At 30.7% G+C, this 23,225-nt stretch overlaps 1 protein-coding gene across 4 annotated transcripts in view; it reads right to left on the bottom strand.

Annotated features, from left to right (window-relative positions):
• acj6 (abnormal chemosensory protein 6) overlaps positions 1-23,225 on the bottom strand; it is a 178,063-nt gene that overhangs the window by 62,028 nt on the left and 92,810 nt on the right. For 3 of the 4 annotated variants that reach the window (XM_085954865.1, XM_085954802.1, XM_085954716.1), the window contains one exon: positions 21,133-21,189. The exons of the other annotated variant lie outside the window; for it this stretch is intronic. In XM_085954865.1, coding sequence (XP_085810991.1) covers positions 21,133-21,189 — 57 coding nt within the window. The remainder of the gene's footprint in view (positions 1-21,132; positions 21,190-23,225) is intronic. 4 annotated transcript variants of the gene reach the window in all.

Here is a 23,225-nt window from a genome sequence, read left to right on the forward strand (position 1 = left end):
GGATTAAAAAAAAATGTAGCCATCGGTTCGATAATGGAAAATTGCTGGAATCCATTTTCAAATTGCTCTACGAGTAACAGCATATTAAGACGAGTAATAAACAATTTTACGTCAAAAATATTTTCACCAATCACTTTTTTCATCCTTGGAAAATATGTACAAGAGATTTTTTCGAAAAAATATTTACTTGTCCGAAACTGTATTTTAGCTTTGAAGGCATGTATAGAACTAATCATTTCGGCTAAGTATATCTTTATTTTTTCCCTGGAGGTCAAGATTTAAATTGTTCACAAATATCAGTAAAAAAAGCTAAGTCCATCAGCCAATAATGGTTATCTAATTATTGTTCGAATGCTTGACCTTTTGAAATGAATTTTTTTTTAACTCAAATCTCAAAAATAAGGTTATTTTGTTGCGATTTCAGTAAATATTTTTTTCATTATTTAATACTTTGCCGGGGGCGCACGAAAATGGCTACGCGGGCGCGTGTGTGCCCGCGGGCACTCGGTTAAAAACCCCTGGGCTATGCGGATGATCTGGTGATGCTCGGGGAAAAACAAACACACATACTCCTCTGTTTGATGCGGCGAAATAAATAACTGCGATGGTTATCATTGAAAAGATCACGTTCTAACCAGTATTAAGAGTACCAAAGAAGAAAACATGCCCAAAAATCACTTTGGTGGGTAACTCGGTATTTGAGAACACCACTGTTTTTAAGAAGGTAGGTACTTAAGAACCAACATCTCACCACTTTATGAAGTTAGAACTTGCCAGCCATGGAACACAGAATTAATGGGAACTGAAATACCTAACGGATGTAAAGTAACAGACAACCGATCTAGAGTGTGAAAGAATATGGGATAAACTTAAACACGTGTCAAGAATACGTTAATATAAGCTTCACATAAATATATTTTGACCTCACCGGAATCAAACCTGGAACTTTCGGACGAAAGGCCAGTACCTTACGCACATTTTTTAAAAATCGCGACTAAGTTTGAGCGAGTTTAGATCTGTGCGAATTGAAAATATCTAGATGCTTCAACAATTTCATGATTTTTTTGTTTGGTTTCCGCAAGCTACCTTCGATAAATTATTAATCTGTCCATATAGGTAAAGATGCTGACAAAATTGTCATAGTAGTTTTGAGTCATACCTGGAATTTTATTTTTAATCGATAAATAAATATAATATATCCACCAAAGTGTTCCAAGCCATCATAGAGAAATTCGCTCATTTCTTTCTCTTCGATAAAATTGTCTGAATTTGGAGTATATTCATATGTGAGTTTAGTTATTATATTAAAAGTTAAAATGTTAGCTTTTATTCTACAGCTTCAATTTTTCCCTCGATATCGAATATGTCATCCACCGATGAATTATATAAGTAGATTTGCTTGTAGTCATCACCTCAACACAGTTATTTTGATTGATTATCGCATCATTTATTTGCATCTTCCGTTCCTCAGTACTATCGGCCTCTATAACCTATATAAACCTGCGGACCACTGAAAATAAGAGAAACTGTAAGCCGCCAGCTAACGCAGAAATAAAAAAATATTATTTATATAGGAACATACAATGACTTCTGCTCGCGGTTGATTTCGAAACGTAAAACCATTTATTAATGTATTTTAAGAACAAAAACATAATGCAGGTGCATGGGTTTTGATGATTTTATTAGATTTCATAGGCATTTGGACGCCAAAAATTCACGGAAAAATGTCTGTGGACCTCCAGTTAAGAAACATTGCTCTATATTAGCATATTCTGAAACAATGCTATCGTTTTTGCCTAATGTGCATGGGTTCCCAATAAGCCATAATTTTAAACAAATGAAAAAAATACCGCGGACTAGGGGTCACTTCATATTAAAGTCAACGTGTGTATCGGGTTAATAGCATTTATTAAATATATAATAATTTAATTTATTTGTTTAATACCAAATCATTTTTCTTTAGCTTTACGCATGAGAGCACCAGCCAGGGAACCGAGTGACGACAGTATTTTATAGAATATAGATAGTATGGCTACATGCGCAATATTCATTCAATATTTATTCTATATTCCTTGCCTACTGACTACCAAGTTCACTCACGTAATCTCCAAATACATTAATTTTGTTATGATTTAAGTAGCAGTGGCGAAGGGTGGAGGTAGGCTGTTACGATCCGTCGTAAATAGTGATAATATAGTGAAATAATAATAGTGAACATATTTTAAAATATGCACACATTTATTGGGATTTGTGAAGAAGTAAAGCGACTAATAATAAGTTAGAAGTGTTCGATACATATGTATTATAATATATCTAATACTTCTAGTATAATATATATATATTATAATGTAGGTACTATGTAATAGATTTTTTTATTCAATATGACCTAAATTAAAAATATACTTTCTTGTTAATCTTATATAATATATACATAATGCATATACATAATACATATTACATAATGTTAAAAATGTTATTGTTCGTTGTACAATATTTTTAGTCACAATTAAAAAAATAAAATTGTAAGAAAAATAATTTTTGGTAAGCTCAACGAAATATGAGATATTTTCAAATTTATGTGATTTTCGTGAACATTCGTATTGATCTTTTTGTGGGGGGGGGGGGATTATAGTTAATCGTAGCTTCTTCAATATTTATTTACACAATGCCTATATAACTGACCAAAAAATATGTAAATATGTAAATAATGAAGCTACTCATATCTTTTAACCAACTTTTTTATATTATGTAATAAGCTCTACATTAAAAGTCGATATTTACTCGGGTCATCAAAAACTATCAATATATAAAGTTTGCGAAATTTCGATGATAAAATTGACGATATAACAATACAATCATTTCATCAAGTAACTACACTCACTTGCTCGTTAATATTTCAGTACTTTAGTAACTGTCAGATTAACTTCAATAAACCCATTGGGTATTTCTATATCTACAGAAATAGGTACTACTAAATAATTTGCCAGAGTGCATTGTGCTATTTTTCTCTTTGATCAATTTATGATTGGTGGAAAGTTGCCAATTTCGTGATAATGTATAGTTTTTCATAACTCTACCATAATTGGTTAATTATAATCATTGCAATAATGGTCGTATTTTTATAAATGAATACTGCAATAGACAACTACATTAGTGGAACGATGACAGAAATATACAGGCTTGAAAAAATCACATAGGTACATAAGTATGTATGTACCTATATGGAATCGTAGTATAGGAGTAACTTGCGCATTGAACTGGACATTGGACGCCAAATATATAATATAAATATCTGCGCATCTATTCGGGCTCTACGGCAGCTATCTAGGGTAGGTTTGTATTGAAGTATTAGCACTTATTGTAATAATTACAATAAGTTAGTTATAATTTATTGTCACAATAAGTGGTTTTAACAGCATCTTTTTTGGCTATGCTAAATTTTAGAGCGAGTTAGACTGTTTTGACTATTTAGATGGCTAACTTATTGTAATTGTTACAATAATTGCTAATACTTCGATATTAACCTACCATATATAGCGGGAGAAAGCAGTCTTGTGATAGAATAGATGCGCTGATGGTTACAAATATAAAATGTATCACATCAGTTTTTTAATCGGTTAACAGGGGGAAATTATATGTTTCAACTCTTCTAATCGAAGCTTAGATAGATTAAAAAGGCAGTAGCTTATAGTAGGGTGGATTATGCCTTTATAAAAAATAGTAGTTAGCACATTGGGTCACCATTGTCGATTATTTGAATTAGCGTAGCGTTTCTGTACCTAAAATCTTTATTTACCAATATTTTTAATGAAGAATATTATTTTTCGAGATACATTTAGAATTTTGATCGATTAATTAAGTATAATTTTAAATATGATTTTGTATAACGATGGATACCTAGTTGAAGAAAAAGTTATGGATAATGTTAGGTACTACATTATCCATAACTACTACTACTACGACATAGCCATAACTACTACTACGACATAGCTTGACAGATATGTCGTAGGTAAATTTGAAAATAATTGAAATTGTCTCCATGGAAACGCAGCATAATAATTCTGCTGAAAAATCTTAAAGATGTCTTGTAGGTAATAAAATATGCAAATCTTTCAACAAGCACAGTATTTATGTGATTCAAACCAGACAATCATTTTCCGAATACGGTGTAAGTACATTATTTATTCATATAAAGACGCTAATATGGGTAAAAGAACTTTTTTAAGCTAATGAGCCTATTTTAACGAAAATTATTATTACATAAGACAGCATTTATCCATAATGGTAGGCTTATATTTTATCCATTTACAAAACCTTTCAAAGGTGATCCATTAGGGTATTTGTATTGCCAGCGGATTTTGGAGGGTGGTTTTTAAAATGAAAATGAATATGCTGTACCTATACCGTAATAGGAATCACAATGTACATACATTTTTGGGTTATTTATAAATGATCGAATTATTTTATTTTGCTTTTTGCATTAATTTTGTTGTTATTATTACGGTATTGCGTAATAAACTTTAAGAATAATTGAAAAAAATGCTTGTTTACCACACATTTTCCCTTTATCATATTTCACATCTCCATACCATTTATGGTGTATACCTACCGTGGCGGAAAAAAATGAGACTATTCTCGAGTGTATTAAAGTGTGCGAGTGTCAGGGTTTATAACTACAAGTAGAATTAATAAACTATTTCTTGTATTCAACGAATAAGATACCTACAAGATTTCAGAATTTTACATTCTATATACTGAATATACCTAATTTGAAAACATCTCATGCATACATATACACACTAGAAAAAATCATTTTGTAGAAAAAAATTCGACACCCGACGGGACTTTAACCTGTATCTGCTGGATTCGCGCCAGTATGTTTTTCCAATTAAACTACGGGAATCTTGGTTAATGACGACAATTTTAACTAGTAGTTGTTACATGGAATGCTTATTAAATTGCGTTATAATGTTGGCTGTCGGTTTTAGTATGTTAAATTAAGGTATATATTAATTAATTCCTTAATTACTAACTGACATAGCGGATTACTCCATTATTTAGTTTTTATAACGTACTTATAGTTATTAATAATTTTAATAAACTATTGTATGATTATTGTATTTTTATTATGTAATAAACTATTGTATAAACATGTATAATACAATTAGTATTATAGTACCTAAGTACAAAATCTTAAAAGGCTGTACCTAATAAGTAGGTACCCGGTTATAATATAACTATATACATACTATGTATAAATTGGTACTATAGTATATTCATGTAAATGACATAACATTGTAGTACGTCTTACATTATTTAACTCTCATGCATTTTACGTGGGATCAAAGTTATATTAATTCTATTGACTAACCATTGTATTATGGTTGGTAAAATTCTTTTTTTTACGGATTTACTGAGAGGTAAAGAAAAGAAGAAGAAAGAAATGCAACACACTTCACCGTGAAATGTTGATCGGATTTATATGGCCGTATATTAAAGACCGTCCAACCTCTTTGGGTCGTATAGTAGGTACTGAGATAAAATTCATGTTTAAATAAAACACGGTTCTTGTCGTTAGTGGGAAATAAATTTTGAAAATAGCCGATATACTGGATTATTTGTTAGGTTAGGTTATGTTTTCATTATTGAATTCATGAATTTTGCTAAAATCAGCTATGGAAATTGAATTAATGTTCATATTGAATCTAATAAAATTGGAGACCGTATAGCATACGGTCATCTCTTTCCGATAAAAAAGCTTACAGCGAACTGTACTACGGTGAACTGTTTTACGTACAATTTACATGTAACCGAAGTTAAAGTGTATAGAAATAAACCAACGGCGTTCCAATAAGCGGTCATTTTTCTTGAGTGTGTAATTTAACAAGATAATTAAGAGCTATTCGAAGAATCTAGGTTATCACAAGTTTTGTTAGGCCAAAGAAGTATAACTTTTAACGTGCGTACATAAGTACATACACCGATCTTTTTTTCATATTATTCAAAAGTATTTCTAAACTAGAGTTTCCCATAATGAATAATTTTCTTTTTAATACAGAAAATTATTGAAGAAAAAAATTCAATGCAGCCATTAGATTTTTCAAGCTTCGTTAGAGTTCGCAGAACTTTGAAAATTCATGAGCGTTTTGTGCCTGAATGCACTCCTGTTGGAAAATTTGGCTATCTAACTTAAAAAACAGTATGCAAGGCTCTGGCCTTTTATCCGCGGGCCTCGAGTATGATTTTCGTTGAGGTTACACTAATATATTTACGTGATTTTTTCATAGATTAAGTATTTGTGATTGTTTCTCTTCAATCACTAAATACACTACTGCTTCACTACTCACTAGTCATTGGGCTTTTTGACCTATTGTAGTGTTAAAACGATTATATATAGAATTTTATTACCCTGAATGGTTTTTGCTGTAATTTCATATATCTAGGCTATTTGAGTCGCCTAGAATCATACCTAACTCAAATTTTGCAATTTTGTAATTTTTGAGTTAGGTTAGGTTAGGTTAAATATAAGTACATATTATATATATAAAGAAAAATATTTGGGTATAAAAATTCATTTTAAACCATGTGAAAATCGTTGACAAAGTTGACTGTTGGTGTCATAACTCACATTTTTCAATGAATAATGTGAGTTCTGTCACCAAAGCCTTTCTAACCAATCAGGGAGCTCTGTTTATCATATTGTGCTCTGTGTCTGCAGCCTTAGGAGTATTTTACATATGTATTGAAAAATAACGTAAATCGACTCACTCACTAATTAATATTCAAGGCTCAATACTTTACTTCTAATTACAAAAAAGCAGTGCTCTGATGATTTTTTGCGATATCTCAAAACTCGATTTTTGGAATAGGTATGTCAGTTATGATTCTAGGTACTTAACTCATTTATAGAATAAGGGTTTGTTTATCATCTTCGATAATCAAGAATAATAACTTTTAGTTATAAAGGGAAGGTATATAGTATATACATACTACCTTATAAACATTTTTTCGTTTTGCAACATTTTTGACTTTTCAGAAATGATTTAATTACATATATTGTTGATAATAATAATAATAATAATTATTATTTATTTTAAATCCTGGTCTAGAACAGAAGCGCTGAGTAAGCACGGTGGCGTAGAAGATTAAAATGTCTACCTAATGTTTTACATTTTAATCCTTCATTAACATCCGGCGGTAAATAACTACAAAGTGGCAAACCGGCCGAAACATTATTATTTGCCATACACTGGCAATATTGACTCCACTTATATGTTTATATTGTGAAGGTATGTAGACGAAAATATCAATTGAACTAGCATTTTCACCTGTTTTATATCGGGGATATTTACATCCATTTCGGTTTATAATCACATACATAATCAGCTTTGGGACTTGATATTCTGATATCTTGATATTCTTAATGACTGCTTTAAGCAGCATTCAACTGTAACGACTGTAAAAATAGCATGATAATTTGTTATTACGGAGTACCCAATTATATACGTCATAATCGTCATTCTGTAAGAAAAAAATACTTTCAACATTTTATTAATCTGTTTACAGGATTTCTACACTATAATGTATATTTAAGGTATTATTACTATAAAGGTAGTAAATCGAAGTTACAAAAACGTAAAATAGGGTTGATAAATTAAAAAAAAAAAATTATACAGTGGTTGTAAATTATCACAATAATAATTATTTACATACCTAATTATTATATTGTTTTCACTTTTCGGTACGAATTACATGGGTACGTTTTTGACATATTTGTGATTGTTCATCTGTTGAAACAGCAAAATTATTACGATTCAATTCGAAACTGAGGGGCAAATTCTCGAGTCATTTCTTATCCAATCATTTCAGGAGAGCATGATTTTTTTCTATTTTACCACGTTTTTATTAGTTCGTATTCTCGTTTGTCCGGTACAGATTTTTTCTTGTGCAGTACACATTTTTTCTTGTTTGTCCAAGATTTTTAACTTACTTCCCGACTAGCTAGACATTTGAAACTTTTAGAATATATCAGAACACGAAGACAATGCATTCTTTAAGTAGAATTGAATTCATTTTCAGTTAATTCTGTTTTGTAAAGTAATATTTACTACTCACTATTATTGGTTGCTAAGTGGGTCCTCGCAACTAAATTAATAATATTATATACGTGCGTTACTATGGAAATCAATATGAAATGTCAAAATGACATTTCTGTATTCTATACTATTTATTAAGTATTCTATCAAGTACAATAAAAAGTTTTTATTAATACATAGAATTGTCATATTAATACATATTTCATATTGATACATAAAGTTGTTTAATTGAAAAGTTTATATGATTCAACAGAAAATTAAAAAACGTGGTATATAAAAAGTTCTTTTTATCTTGTAATTATTTACTAACCAGCATTACGTATTGTCATATTATGCCATTTAAATTTAAATCAACATGAATTCGGCAACTTCAAGAGTTTTGCATGCCAATATTTAAGATCAGTCTCCTAGGGAAAGATCATTTTCTTTTGTTAATGAGGATGAAACTATGAGAGAAACCAACACACAAATGGTTAAGTACGTAGTCTTAATTATGTCAGTATCAGAAAACATTTCTCTAACAGCAGATAATAATTATTGTTAGCATGTTAACCCTCCTATGTCGCTGAATCCGGCAGTGTGTGGATTCCGTTTGGGGTAAGCAAAACAAGAAGGGTTACCCCGGATTTACCCACATTATGGAAACGGGAAAATTTTGTTAGCGCACCACCTTAAAAGTTTCCTCTTTATGAAATGGCTTCAATTTGGGTGGGGTTTCAAAATTAAATCTAACAGAGGGTGTGAGAGGAATTTCAAAGATTCCTTATTTTTTCATTACATATAAGAAAGAAAAAAATAATTTCACTAACGACGTATTTCAAGCGTTTTTATTATTATAATTATATTATATAATTATATAATTGTAGTTTATTTTAATAAATAATTAAAAGATAAAAAGAACTTTTTATATACCACGTATTTAAATTTTCTGTTAAATCATATAAACTTAACAATTATATGTATTAATAAAAACTTTTTATTGTACTTACTTGATAGAAATACTGAATAAATATTATAGAATACAGATATTGTCATTTTGACATTTCATATTGATTTCCATAGTAACGCACGTATATATTAATAATTTAGTTGCTAGGACCCCAGACTCCCTAGCAACCGATAATAGTGTTTTATTTTTTACGATTTTTTCCGAAATAACTGTCCATACAAAACAGAATTAACTGAAAATGAATTCAATTCTGCTTAAAGATGGCTAAAAGTATTAAAAGAATGCATTATCACCGTGTTCTAATATATTATAAAAGTTTCAAATGTCTAGCTAGTCGTGAAGTAAGTTAAACAGGATTCGTATTGGACAAACAAGAAAAAAAATGTACTGGACAAACAAGAATACGAGTTAATAAAAAACGTGATAATAAGTTATGACTAAAATAATTACACCTGTATTGTATTTACGTTAATTTCACCAATTTATTGAGAATGAATAAAATGGAAATATAAGTTATTAATTAAATAAATATATTGTAAAAACATAAAAATTATTTTCTTTTATTATATCATCATAATATATTATGTACGACGTACGTATACCAACTAAAGAAGTAATTATAATTTAATAAGTATGTATGTATGTACTTACTTTATTTCTATTGTTCACAAAACAAGGTAACGTAAGGCAATATTCGGCAGTTTTGTTTTAGCTTCTGTTACTAACAACAATTTTTAATATTGCCTCTACGTAATCATCTCTCGCATGGGTATTCTTAACTTAGTCATGTAAATTAAGTTAAAGCACATTTGAGTGCATGGCGACCTCATTCTTGGGTAACTGTTCCTGAGACGTTCCCAGTAAAAAAAAATGTTGTATTATTCATATCAAAACGTAGGGTTACGTGATAGCCCGATTATGACTGGGTGTGGTTTGGTGAGGCCATTAACTTATATGTTAACAAAATATTACTTTCACACGTCAAACTTTTAAAATAATTTTAAAAATCTTCATGAATTAAATTTTCATTCGCTTATTAAAAATATTGAAAAGACAGTCAGGTACACATTCAAACAGGTTTATGAATTTCTTTCGTAACGTTTACTTTATTGTGTTCCTAAATACCATGTACGGAAACTTGTACGTCTGCAGTTCGCCGTATCACACTTAACCGCGAAATGTTGTATCGGAAATATATGGACGTATATTAAAGACCGCCCAACCTCTTTGGGTCGTATAGTACTGACATAAAATTTGTGTCTAAATAAAACACGCTTCTTGTCGGTTTACATTGTTTCCACTTTACAGGAAGCCAGCAGCAAACAAATTTGTAAAATAGCCGATATATTGGATTATTTGTTGGGTTAGGTTAGGTTTCCATTCTTGAATTCATGAATTTTGCCAAAATCAGCTATGAAAATTGAATTAATGTTCATATTGAATCTAATAAAATTGGGGACCGCATAGTATACGGTCATCTCTTTCCGATGAGGAAGCTCACAGCGAACTGTGTTACGGTGAAATGTTTCACGTACAATTTATATGTAACTCTAAAATAATAGCTGTCAGCGTATCGTAGAATTAACAAAACACTTTATCTTAATATCACTAGCTAGGTTAATTCAATTATTAAACAATAAACCAGAAAATGTCACTGCAATGGATCATTTTAATTTGTTGGATGTGCGTTTTGAGAAAATCAATGTTAAACAATATTTTTATAATTAAATTTATATTTCTATGGAATCAGTATAGCTTTTAAAGTTTAATTTGTTATTTACACTGCATAAACCGAGAGATTAATACCTACACGTTGGTACTATTTCTAGCGATATAGGTATGTTTTTGGTTTCTCTGAATGACATTAAACATACCGCACATACACATTTATTGGTGATAATTTTCTTATAAAAAGTCTTTCAATAAGTAGGGTCGATTTTTTAAGGTTATAGCAGCCATTTTGTTAAAGTGAGATCTGTCAAATTTGTTGTGAATTGTTTAGTCATCATCATCATCATCAGGGGCGCGACAACCCGGTGTGGGTCTTCGCCTCCTCTAACAGTTTTCTCCACCTGTCCCTATCCAGTGTGGCCGCTTTCCAATTCGGTACCTACCTTCGTACAGCCCGAATTGTTCCATCCGAGATACACCAGCACCAAATGCATTCCGAGAAAGTCACTGTTTGGTGCGGATTTTGGCCTGGCGGAATCATTAGTCCGTACTTCTTACAAAACGAAACTGGCATTGCCATAACCGTCAACGGCGAGCGCTACAGATCGATGATAAGCAACTTCTTGTGGCCTAAACTGGATAATATGGATACAGATAACATGTGGTTCCAACAGGATGGCGCTACGTACTACACAGCGCATGCCACGATGGACATTCTTCACGAGCGATTTGAGGGCATGGTTAACTCGCGCGGCGACGATGTGAACTGGTCACCGAGATCGTACGATTTAACGCCTTTAGACTTCTTCCTTTGGGGTTATCTTAAATCGCATGTATATGCGAATAAACTGCAAACAATTGATGTCGTCAAAGTCAACATAACGAACGCCATACAGCAACTTCAACCAGATTTATGCGACAAAGTCATCGAAAATTGGACCTCCTGAATACGTGCCACCAAGCAAAGCCGCGACGGACATTTGAACAACACGATATTCCACACTTAATGCCATAAAATATTCTTTCAAATAAAAAAAATTGAGTGGATATCTCACACACAACTTGTTTAATTAACATTTAAAAATCGAGCGTCCTTATTAAAAGACCTTTACAATCTAAATATATTATTTTTATATTAAGCCTATAGGTACACACTACTCGGCGGTAGCAATGGGTGGAGATAGGCTGATAAGATCCGACATAAATGGTGCACACTAAATTTGTCAGTTATACGTATTCGTTTTCATTTAAATAATATATTTAGCCCAATGTAACCTTTAAATACAGTTTAATACAAAATATCTAATAATTTATTTATGTTATTTAACCAATATAATAACTAAAATATTGTCTGTCAGTGAATATGAAAAATACGTTAATAACCGAAATAGCTGGAAATTTATCCGTAACTTATTTATTAATTCTGTATTCCACAATCTGTAATTTAACATTATCAATAATTAACAAACATGTCTATTTTAATAGCACCTATGACATACCTATTAAACAACGCAATAGAGTTATTTCTATGTGAAATTTAGTGTTTACGATGTTTACATAAAAGTTGTCTGTGACCAGATCAGTCGTTAGACAAGCAACAATCGTATTGATGTTGACACTTCGTCTGAATAAATTATTAGTCTTCGATATGAAGCTTAAAAGTCAACAGTCATTACGTATTTAGAATTTAGACAGTCACGCTGTACTTTACTATAGCCTGTAGGTACCTGTTGGTATTTTTAGATAACTTTTTTTAATATAAACCGCTGAACTATTTTTACACTACAAATATTTTTAAAAGTTTATTTACTAGTATGTATTTAGATGAGATTTTTTATACTATTGTATGTTAACTATTATGACGTATACATTGTAGCCAAATTGGTAGAGCAGTCGTCTATGAAGCCGTGAGTTACGATTTCGATCCGCGGTTTAGCAAAAAATGCTTGTGTGTTTGACTAAGAAAATCTGTTTAGTTCGGCGAATGGTTCACAACCATCTCTCACATATTTATTAACATTATATTTTAAAACTTTTTTTACGATATCAACTAGGTATTTACAATACCTTTTTTTTATAGACGAAGCTAATAGTAACCAGTACAAAAAATAGCTGGGTGTCCATATATATCTTTTTAGTATGCGATTGTAAATCCATTACCTATTCTACAATATTTCATTATTTATTACTATTATATTTTATAAGTTTATTACTTTATTGTTTAAGATAAGTCAGGCTAAATCATTCAAATAGTGTACCAACATTGATATAAAATTAATAACAACATTTATACACATGCGTAGGTACTTAAAGTGAAATCTTATATTAAGAATAAACTGCTTCTAACGTTTCACACAAAGTAGTGTGGTAATGTAAAAAGTTGTGTTATTTTAATTTTATTTATAACTATGTCACTTTAACTCTTTTAATTCTCAGTTTTCCTTCTTTACATCTAGCTGTGTATCGACCAGTGGCGAAGGGTGTAGGTAGGCTGTTAAGATCCGCCATAAATAGTGTCAGTCAGACGTATTTGTTTTCATTGAAATACCTAAGACTGCAAGTTACAGATGGTTTTGGTTAGTTTTTAAGATTTAATTAAACCCAGTGAAAACTTCGTCTAAATCATACATAACTTAATAATATTTTATAGGTAAAACAATATTTTATATCTATTATAGTTTGGTTAGGCAGGGCATAATGAATTTAAAAAAATGAATTAATTATATGAGTAATAGGTATGTATTCTTAATCCAACGAAAATAAATAGGTATGAATGAAAAAGTGTGCACAATTTTGTTGTATCGCCCAAAGTATACCAAAACTATTAAGGTTTGGTTAGGCAGGGTTTAATTGATTTTTAAAAACTAGCCAATACCTTCTGTAAAGTCTTAGTTCAATAAAAACAAATACGTATGTCTAACAAACATGTGTACTATTTATGGCGGATCTTAACAGCCTACCTCCACCCTTTGCTACTGCTTGCTACAGTGTAGCCGTCGTTTAAGCAAAAACTAAATACGAGACTCCGTATGAACTAAGTAAATCAGAACATCTATTCAAGCCGTGTTACCGGCAGAGGGTGTCATACAAACGTCATCATGATCCGTATTAATTCAAGTGTAACAGTGAAAGTGACATTTCAAAACTATTTAGCTACTAGTGCATGAGTGCATGACCCGGTACCAGTTCCAGTACGCGCCAGCCCTCTCAACATCAAAGGTCAGTGCCTGGTATTCTCGTGTAAATTGCCTCCCCCCAGATCCGGAATCCACAAGCATCCTTCAAAATTACAGTCCACAAAAGCTTAAAAATTATGATGTTTTTAATAATCGAGCGTGTTATTTCTGTTCGCTTAATAGTTATTTCTATGTACCAATGTACCTATCATAATTTGAGGGAGTAGATAAACGTGGCTTTATCCGTGGCTTTATCCAACTGACTTTTTCTTAGGTATTTAGCTTACATACTGCAGTCTGTAATTTAGAAGAGATTTTTATTTAGCTACGTATTTTTTCGACTTATACGAGGTATACATTTGAACTCTGCCATTCTGGGCAGTGTTGACCTGTGTGTCCCTGATAACTATCATAGAAATTGGGAGCATCAGTGGTTTATTCTCCCAAGGTGCAGAACCAACCTGCCACTGGTAATGCCAATTGGGAGGGCGATAACTATGTTCAACCAAATTGCTTCGGCTGTTGATATATTCCACTTGCGTAAGCGTGAGTTTAGGTGGACGCTATTTTATAAATTCTTAAAATTGGGTCTCCTAAGAAAACTAGGTGTAGCTCTTTAAACTACTATAGATGTATAATTGTATTTTCACTGCGTTTGTATGTTTATATTATTATGTTATCTTTTTATATTTTCATTTTCATCCCTTTTATAACTTTTCTTTTTCTCTCTTCTTTATAATAATGTTTCATGTCATGTTGTGAACATATTAAACTTATACAGTCGAACTCGGTTATTATGATCTCGGACATAGCTAGATCTCGGATGTAATGAGGAAACATTCGTTGACATTTGGTTTATGATTTTCTCCATACATTTATTCACTGTTTGACGAACAACTTATTGAACGACCTAAAATACTGTTAATGGGTCGATCGTTTAAAAATATTACGACACTTAGCAATTAAATCCGATCTGACAGAATGCCGTCGGGGGACGGATTAAGTTTATGACACTAGTTAAGTGTCTAATTGTTGTTTTCGCCGACAATAATGAAAAAGTATTCACGCATTGTGTATCCATACATGTGAATTCCGTAGGTATCTACCAGCGTTCATTACGATAAACAACTTGTTTTGTAGTTTATAAAGGCCATGCTTGTTTAGGGGGTTTTTACAATGGTTTTCAGATTTTTTGTTTTCGACGTTTTTTTGTTATATTGTGACCGCTGATTTTAAAATTACGTGTTCTCTGATATAACGAGTACCGCTTATAACGAGCAAATTCAGTCGGTCATATCTTCCTCGTAATGATCAAGTTCGACTGTATTTTGTAATATCTACAATATGTAAAATAAATAAATTGAATTGAATAAAATACACCGCTTAATCTCGCATACGTATTTGAAAGACACATTGTTACCAAGTTTTATCGCATTATCAAAAGTGGAGGTAGGGTAATGTTAAGAATAAGTCGGCAGTACAGCAGGGCATTGGGCGGCCCAACTAAGTTACTGCTTACGCCTCGTTAATAATTCACCCCTCTCTCCACTTTCCGACGTGCGTATTTATAAAAGGCTGTACTTATTTATACGTCCGTGAAATGTTTGAGTGGTTGTGTGCGTGCGCCCGCATTTTCCGCGCGCTTTTTGTAGTCGCATCACAACAACTTTTGGCATCCGAGCCTATATATACACTACCCGGTAGTGGCAAAGGGTGGAGGTAGGCTGTTAAGATCCGACATAAATGGTGCACGCTAAACTTTGTCGGTCAAACGTATTTGTTTTCATTGAACTAAGACTACACTGTGTATATAGCAGTGGCGAAGGGCAAAGGTAGGCTGTTAAGATCCGCCACAAACAGTGCACATTAAACTTGGTCAATCATACGTATTTTTTTTCATTGAAATACGACCACAATTTTATTTAGCAATGGTGTTGGTTAGTTTTTAAAATTCAATCAAACCCTGCGTACCAAGCCATAACATAGATAATAGTAAACAAATACTCGTCTATCTATAAAGTATCTAAACTTATGCGATTAAATCATACATAACTTTGGATATTTTATAGATAGAATAATATTTTTTTCTATTATAGTTTGCTTTTGGCAGAGTTTAATGTTTTATAAAAAATTAACAGTATGTGTAAAATGAGTATATGTGTAATTTCGCCCAAAATAGGTATACCACAATTATTATGGCCGGGTTTAATTAATTTAAAAAAATCGGTGTGTGTGTACTTATGTACGCGCGTTAGAAGTTATACTTCTTTGGCGTAACAAAACAAAAATAGCAAAACAAGTTATTGGAGCGCCGTTGGTTTATTTTTACGCTTTAACACACTTTAATTTATATTACTAAATAAATTATATAAAAGGTAACAACTATCATTGTGACGATCCTTTGTTGACGTAAAGTATTGCAAATGGCCTTTAATGACTGTTATATTGGTATAACTCGATCACGCGGCGGCTGACTTAATTTCCACTATATTCTAGTATAACGTCAATAAATTATATTACCTACTTAACTTTCAACATAGTTCATATTTAAACAATGTGATTTATTTAAGGTGGATTTAGTGATAGTTAATAAATGATTTTTGATAAACATAACCTCAAACTGACGTAAGCAGTATAATATAATTTAACGAAAACGTAGTCTTCGCCTAAAATAATATTTATTGATGATAAATGTTTATGATATTGATTACAATATGTTTAATGATATTGAACTCATTTGAATACTTTTAGAATGTTTGTTTGACAATGAAATCTGAGTGACATGGTTTGTCATTAAAATCTTTTGTATTTGTAACAAAATATTAACTTGAATTTTTTATTTCTTAATCTTAAAAGTATTTTAATGTTCATAGGTAACACAATATGTCGTAAAAATGACACAGGTACGGAATATAATAAAAACCCACGCCAACAGAAGCTCAATTCAATTACTGCGATTTTGTGAAATTAAATTTAATGTGTAACCACTTCAGCTGGCAACCATCCGCAGTTCATATGTATATCATAAAATTATCAATATTGCCGTTCCGAGTGATAGCACAAACACAGCGCGTTCGGCTACCAAGTGAATGGTTGACGCAAAGGAAAGTCGCCATGACAGGACAGCATATTAATTCACAAATGCACGTTGGTATACCTTGATTACGCGGCGGCGTTCTACTCCCGTAAAGGTTTCTCAATACGGTTTATCAATTTCACTACGTTCCAAAAGAAGTATAACTTCAAAAACTAACCAACATCATCTCTAATTTATTATTTCAGTCTTTGTTCAATAAAAACAAATACATATGACTAACAAAGTTTAATGTGCACTATTTATGGAGAATCTTAACAGCCTATCTCCACCCTTCCCTACTAGTATATAGTATACACCAATACCAATATTCATTTACACGTAGTGTTTATAAATATAATAATTATTATATTTTGTGGAAATGCGATAAAGGTTATTGATTTTTATCAAGAGCAGAAAACGAACATGGAAACTGTAAAAGATTGGTGAGCGGCAGAACTTAATGGAGATCACAGTAATAATTGAAGGTGTTTGCTAACTGTCTTCACTCTTCATGGTCTGGATGACATGTGAATTTGACAAACGCGGAATTTCAGATTCACGACTTTGGCGGAAATTGTATAACTTATCCATCGTGGACACAAATTCAACAATAGTACTATATTTTTCTAAAGAAATACTGCATTTTAATTTAACATCATATTTAGAACTAGGACTGAAATAAAATTTAAATACGTACATATTATTATCTATCCATGCAATTATGTTGTATCTACTTCGTGGCCCACAGAAAATTGACCATTTATTATGTATAATGGACGGAAGATGATTTTTTTGCTTTGTCGTTCTTTTTTTAATGTTCTATATAATACTCATGAAAGGTTAAAAAAAATTCCACTGACGTAACTCATTGACTTGACTATAAGCTCTAGTTATTTAAAACTATCTAGGAAGCTCTCTAATATGTTTTGTTGTTTGTGTTGAAAAAAAAAACGTAAAATTTAGTCACGCGTGCAATTGTTAGTGTGGTCAATTGTCAGTACGGTGTTGTTTATTTTATTACCTATGTAAAAAAAGGTTCACTCATCATCGAGATTTCCGCTGGTCAGCTGAATCAACTGGTCGGATAGAGATAGGTAGCATAGAAATGCGTAACGCAATATGTATGAACGGTGCAGAGAACGTTGGAAAATCTCGTTCGACCGACGAGATGCAACCCCCATACCCCTTCTATTTTTCGTACATAGCTGTTTTCCACATCAAAACCTTTTTCATGAAAACTCGCATATAAATTCCTCACAACATTACACAATTTACACTTAGGTAAGCATTATCCCGATGTTATCATAGTGTTTTTTTTTAATTGTAATTTCACAAACACCTCGACGATGTACTACGGTCTTTCAAAATTTTAGCTTTAAGTTTTACAAAATACAAATAGTTTATTTAAGAAATTATATGTCATCCACACTCATTGAATCCTCGATCCATCGATTATAATATAACTGAAGAGATTGGCATATCTTTGTATTTTAGAATATATTATTATTTCAGTTGTTTTAATGGTTATTCCTAAGCCATTATTATGAAGTTTTATCACGTAAACACCAGTTCAATCAATTAGTTTTTTGCGGTCGTAATTGATCGACCATCGATTCTTGTTAGGTGTTTAAAGTGGATGAATGTACAGGTGCAATTAATAATTTATAACACTGGTATGAGTCTGTTCTCACGTAGCTTAATTTATTTTGTTTCATTTTATTTCCATTTAAACCAGTGATTATTCAACAACTAGTTCACAGATTCATTTATAGGAGTGACTATTTTTAAAAATCGGGTCTCGAGATGGGCTACCTCTAATTTTAACTTGCTTTAGCAGTATTTTTATGTAGAAAAAGGTTTTATATGCAAATTTATTTCTTCATATCTCACTTTATAGAAACTTCAATCATTTCACATTTGGTATTAAAATGGATTTTCTTATTTATTTTTTGCTTAATACCACACTGGAACTGTTTTACAATCAATAATAAACTTTTCGTTTATATAAGTAAAAGAGAAAGCACTTATTTTGACAGGCTTTTTTATTTTTTATAATATTTTTATTTTTGAAAAATAAACACCATTCTGATCACCGATTTAAAGCTAAAAACCTCAGTATAGGTTTATTCAGTTCTCAATTTTGTAACCGCATATAATATGTATATATTATATTAACAATTTACCGACTAAACTAAATGATTCTACCAATTTACTACTAGGTATATTATAGGGCTTTCAAATATGCGACATAATTATTTATACCTGTATATGCTACTTTGTTAGAAAAAATATTCTACACATGATCACTTGTGACATTATAAACATTATTATTAATTTAAAAATGAAACGGTAAGTCTATATTCTTATTTATTTTTATGAACACCATAAAGCGCATATTACTAAAAAATAAAATTTATATTTTCATATCGCATTGACAAATAATAATATACTTAATCGTTTATAACACCTACTGATAGTTAAATAAAAATGGCGCAAGAATGTATTAGTCAGTTTTTCAATTTTATTTCGACTGTTTCTCAATCGTATGAACCGTATTCATTTAGGCATATTATAGTTTATATATACTCAGAGTTGGAAGTAATTTTAACTTGGTATTACGTAACATAATATTTTACAAGTCATCAATGTACATTTTATTAAGTCCATTAAAATAAAATAAAAAAATATATTCAATGATATTATAATATGTAGGTATAATAATTATATAGAGGCTATTGAAAAATAATACTCACCGTTATTTCGCCAATCTGACCCCACCATTTCTAAACGATTAGATTACATTAATATAAATATTTTTTTCATCATAGGTGAAACAGTTTTTGTACATAAGCATGTAATTAGTTAATATCAACCTAACACACGACAAAACGAAAACTATTATGTATATATCTATAATATATTTAAAATAATTATTTTTTGGTCCTTCCATTAAGAAAATATTCAGATTTAAACTGATAAGAGTATTGTACGACTTCATATAAATTGGTTTTTGCAACCCGGGCTTCGTCGGAATATTGATATAAATTGAATTAATATGAACCTCTTATCAATTTTAATTTAAATTCAATTTACATTAAAAAGGTACCCTCAATCGATAATACCTACTTAATCATTTTCTAAAATAACAGTTAATAGAATATAGTTACAGACCAGCAAAAATATAATATAAATAATAATAAATACAGTTAGTTGAATAGATGACTAAACGATTTTTCACTTATTAACATATCGAAATATAAAACACATATGTTATTAAAATTATAAACATTCAATAAAATTATTCAGGTATATCTATGCGCATTTTAGATTTATACTGTGGTCGCGAAATGAACTGAAAGTAGATGTTATTGGTTTTATTTACCTATTATATTATATTAGTAGGCTTTAAAACCATTAAAATGGAACTCTATTACGTAAACGCTAATTTAATTAATACTAACTATTATTATTTGACAATAATAAATGAGGAGCTGAGTATTTAGTGAATACAACTGCACTGGCGAATGAGTCTGCTTCAGATTATAATATGCAATTGTAAATTCTATAAAACTTAAAAAAAATATTTTGTAAATGAGAGATTGTTTTCAAATAATCCATTTTTACTATTCCAATATTTAAGCTTTTATATTAATATTTTTAATGTTTGAAGAAGGAGCTAGTCTAGTCAAATGGGTCTGGAAAATAATAACAGCGTTTTATACACCGTGTCTATGGAATATAATCAACCGTAGGAAATAAAACGATTATAACTGTTCATATACGCAATTAAATGTTTGAATTTTATGAAAACTTCAACTAAGACATTTTTTAAATGCACCTATTTAATCCTCAGCACCTCGTTTATACAACATGTCACTTTGTTTACAATATCGTTTTACATACTGCAAAAATAGCAATATTGTCCTATGTATAGCTACACTAAATTAAATCATTATATTTACGAACACAATTTCTTTAGAAGGAAAAAGCAACGCGCGGACATCGATATTTTATATAATTGTATTATAATAATATTACACTGCGAAGCTATTTAAAATCATATGAAATCATTATTTCATTCGCGGCAATGCAAGTATAGCAACAATCAATGAAAAAATCGCAGGCAAATAAGCTTAGCGCAATATTGATTTTTAAAAAACTTACATTATGTCTTGGTGACCATGAATTACACATAAGGGATGCATCTTCAAGTATACGGGTCTGCAAAGAAAGAGATATAATAATCAGTATAGTGTTTTAAAAGCTTAAATATATCTAAAACAATACTTATCAATAACGGACACTTCGTAATATGTTGTAGTTAGTAAGTAGATACATTAAAAAAAAAATCCTTTATATATTTAAGTTTTTGTTAATATCTGATCATATATTATATTTTATCAACTATGGTTTTATACAGTATATTATATTCGATTAGTTATATACTAACAATACTTTTATATATATATAATTTATAATATCTAAATAATCTTTCAAACACATTGCATACAAAAATATTCTATCTTAACATAGTTCGTAATAATAAATTATAGTTAGGTATCTACCAATGTTGATGCTGAAGATGGTTTTCATATTTAAGTACACATTAAGTTATTTACGCCAGAAAATACTAATTATTCTCTTATATAAAATCACAATATTAAAATGAACACATTAGCATAAATAATATGTAGTCCAAAGACGCGAATTTGCAATAATCACCGTTATTGCAATAGGTATATAGGTATCAGCTATTTATTATACAAACTGTATTTATATATTATTTGTGGTAATATTTCAGGCTAAAAAGCCGCATCAGGAAAGTACGAGAATACTTCTGTAATTCATGAATTCAGATTTTTATTAATACATCTTATTGCAACGTAGGTGGAGTTCATTCTGTATCCATATTCTCATAAAATTATTTGTTTATAATAAAAATTTAATTTATATGATTAGAAAGTCTTGCCAAACACTACTCATCAGAAAGCAAATCAGAGACATTTTTCGCACCTTCATCGATGTAGCTTTTGGCGACCGAATGTCTACGTCGTCCATACAAACTACAGCTCCAAACCATATTTATCGGAAATCAGTAATTCGCAGTAGTCTTGGGCGAGAACACTGTCACGTTTACGAGTTTATCAAAGAATTGAACTACCTAAGTATCGGTTACAAAAATATTTATACTTACTGGACATTTCTATTTGTAACTAGGTACCCTACATCGAAAATTCAATAATCAATCTAGGATGTTTAGTGGTGTACTATATCTTCATTTTTACAAAATAATACTGTAAATAGACTTATCGTATATGTATAAATATACATAACTATTGTAATATATTATAAATACATTATTATAATAATCATTAGAAGATACCTGTTTTGGTATATTTAAAACTAAATAAATACATACAACCAAAATATTGATATTATATACCTACTCATTTTATGTTAATCCTATACGTTGTAGAACTCATCGTACAACATAAGTGATGTAGTGTAGACGATTTGATATTAAATTATATACAAAGGGTTATCAGAGCGTGGCAGCGTTTGTGTCTGCTACTGCGATGTACTGATTTCCGATAAGTAGGGTTTGGAGCTGTCATATGTATGGACGACGTTGAAATTCGGTAAAAATCGGCAAAATCTGCATCAACGTAGGCGCGAAAATTGCTTCCCATTTTGGGTTTTTATAGGTAGGGGGTGGCAAGACGCGACCAGGCTCATTTACAAATATTATTTTAGTTTTCACATGCATCTAAAACTAAGCAACGCTTTCACATTTATAAGATAACAATTATAATTATATCCGAATACTATTACTAACGGATTAAATTATATATAAATTTAATTTAAAAGTTATAGTTGTACCATGAGGTATGCATAATACTTATACAGGTAGATAGTAGTGGCGAAGGGTGGACGTAGACTGTGGAGACCCGACATGCACACTTTGTCAGTCATACTTATTTGTTTTCATTGAACTGATAATACACTGCCAAAAACCGTAAGTAATAGATAAAAATATTCTTATTAAAAATTAAATTAAATTAAAAAATGATGTATAATTTAATGGCATAATTTTAGTATAATATGAATATTTTTTATCTTTTATTTAATGTGGTTTGGTTTGGGTATTAGGGGAAGTATGTCTGATAAAGTTTAGCGTACACTATTTATGTCAGATTTCCACAGCCTACCTCCACCCTTCGTCACTGGTAGATAGGTAAGTACTTACATATTCGAAA

Source organism: Rhyacophila brunnea, unplaced genomic scaffold (assembly GCF_057557595.1).
Source record: "Rhyacophila brunnea isolate RB1 unplaced genomic scaffold, BYU_Rbru_1.0 scaffold_1, whole genome shotgun sequence".
NCBI lineage: Eukaryota > Metazoa > Arthropoda > Insecta > Trichoptera > Rhyacophilidae > Rhyacophila > Rhyacophila brunnea.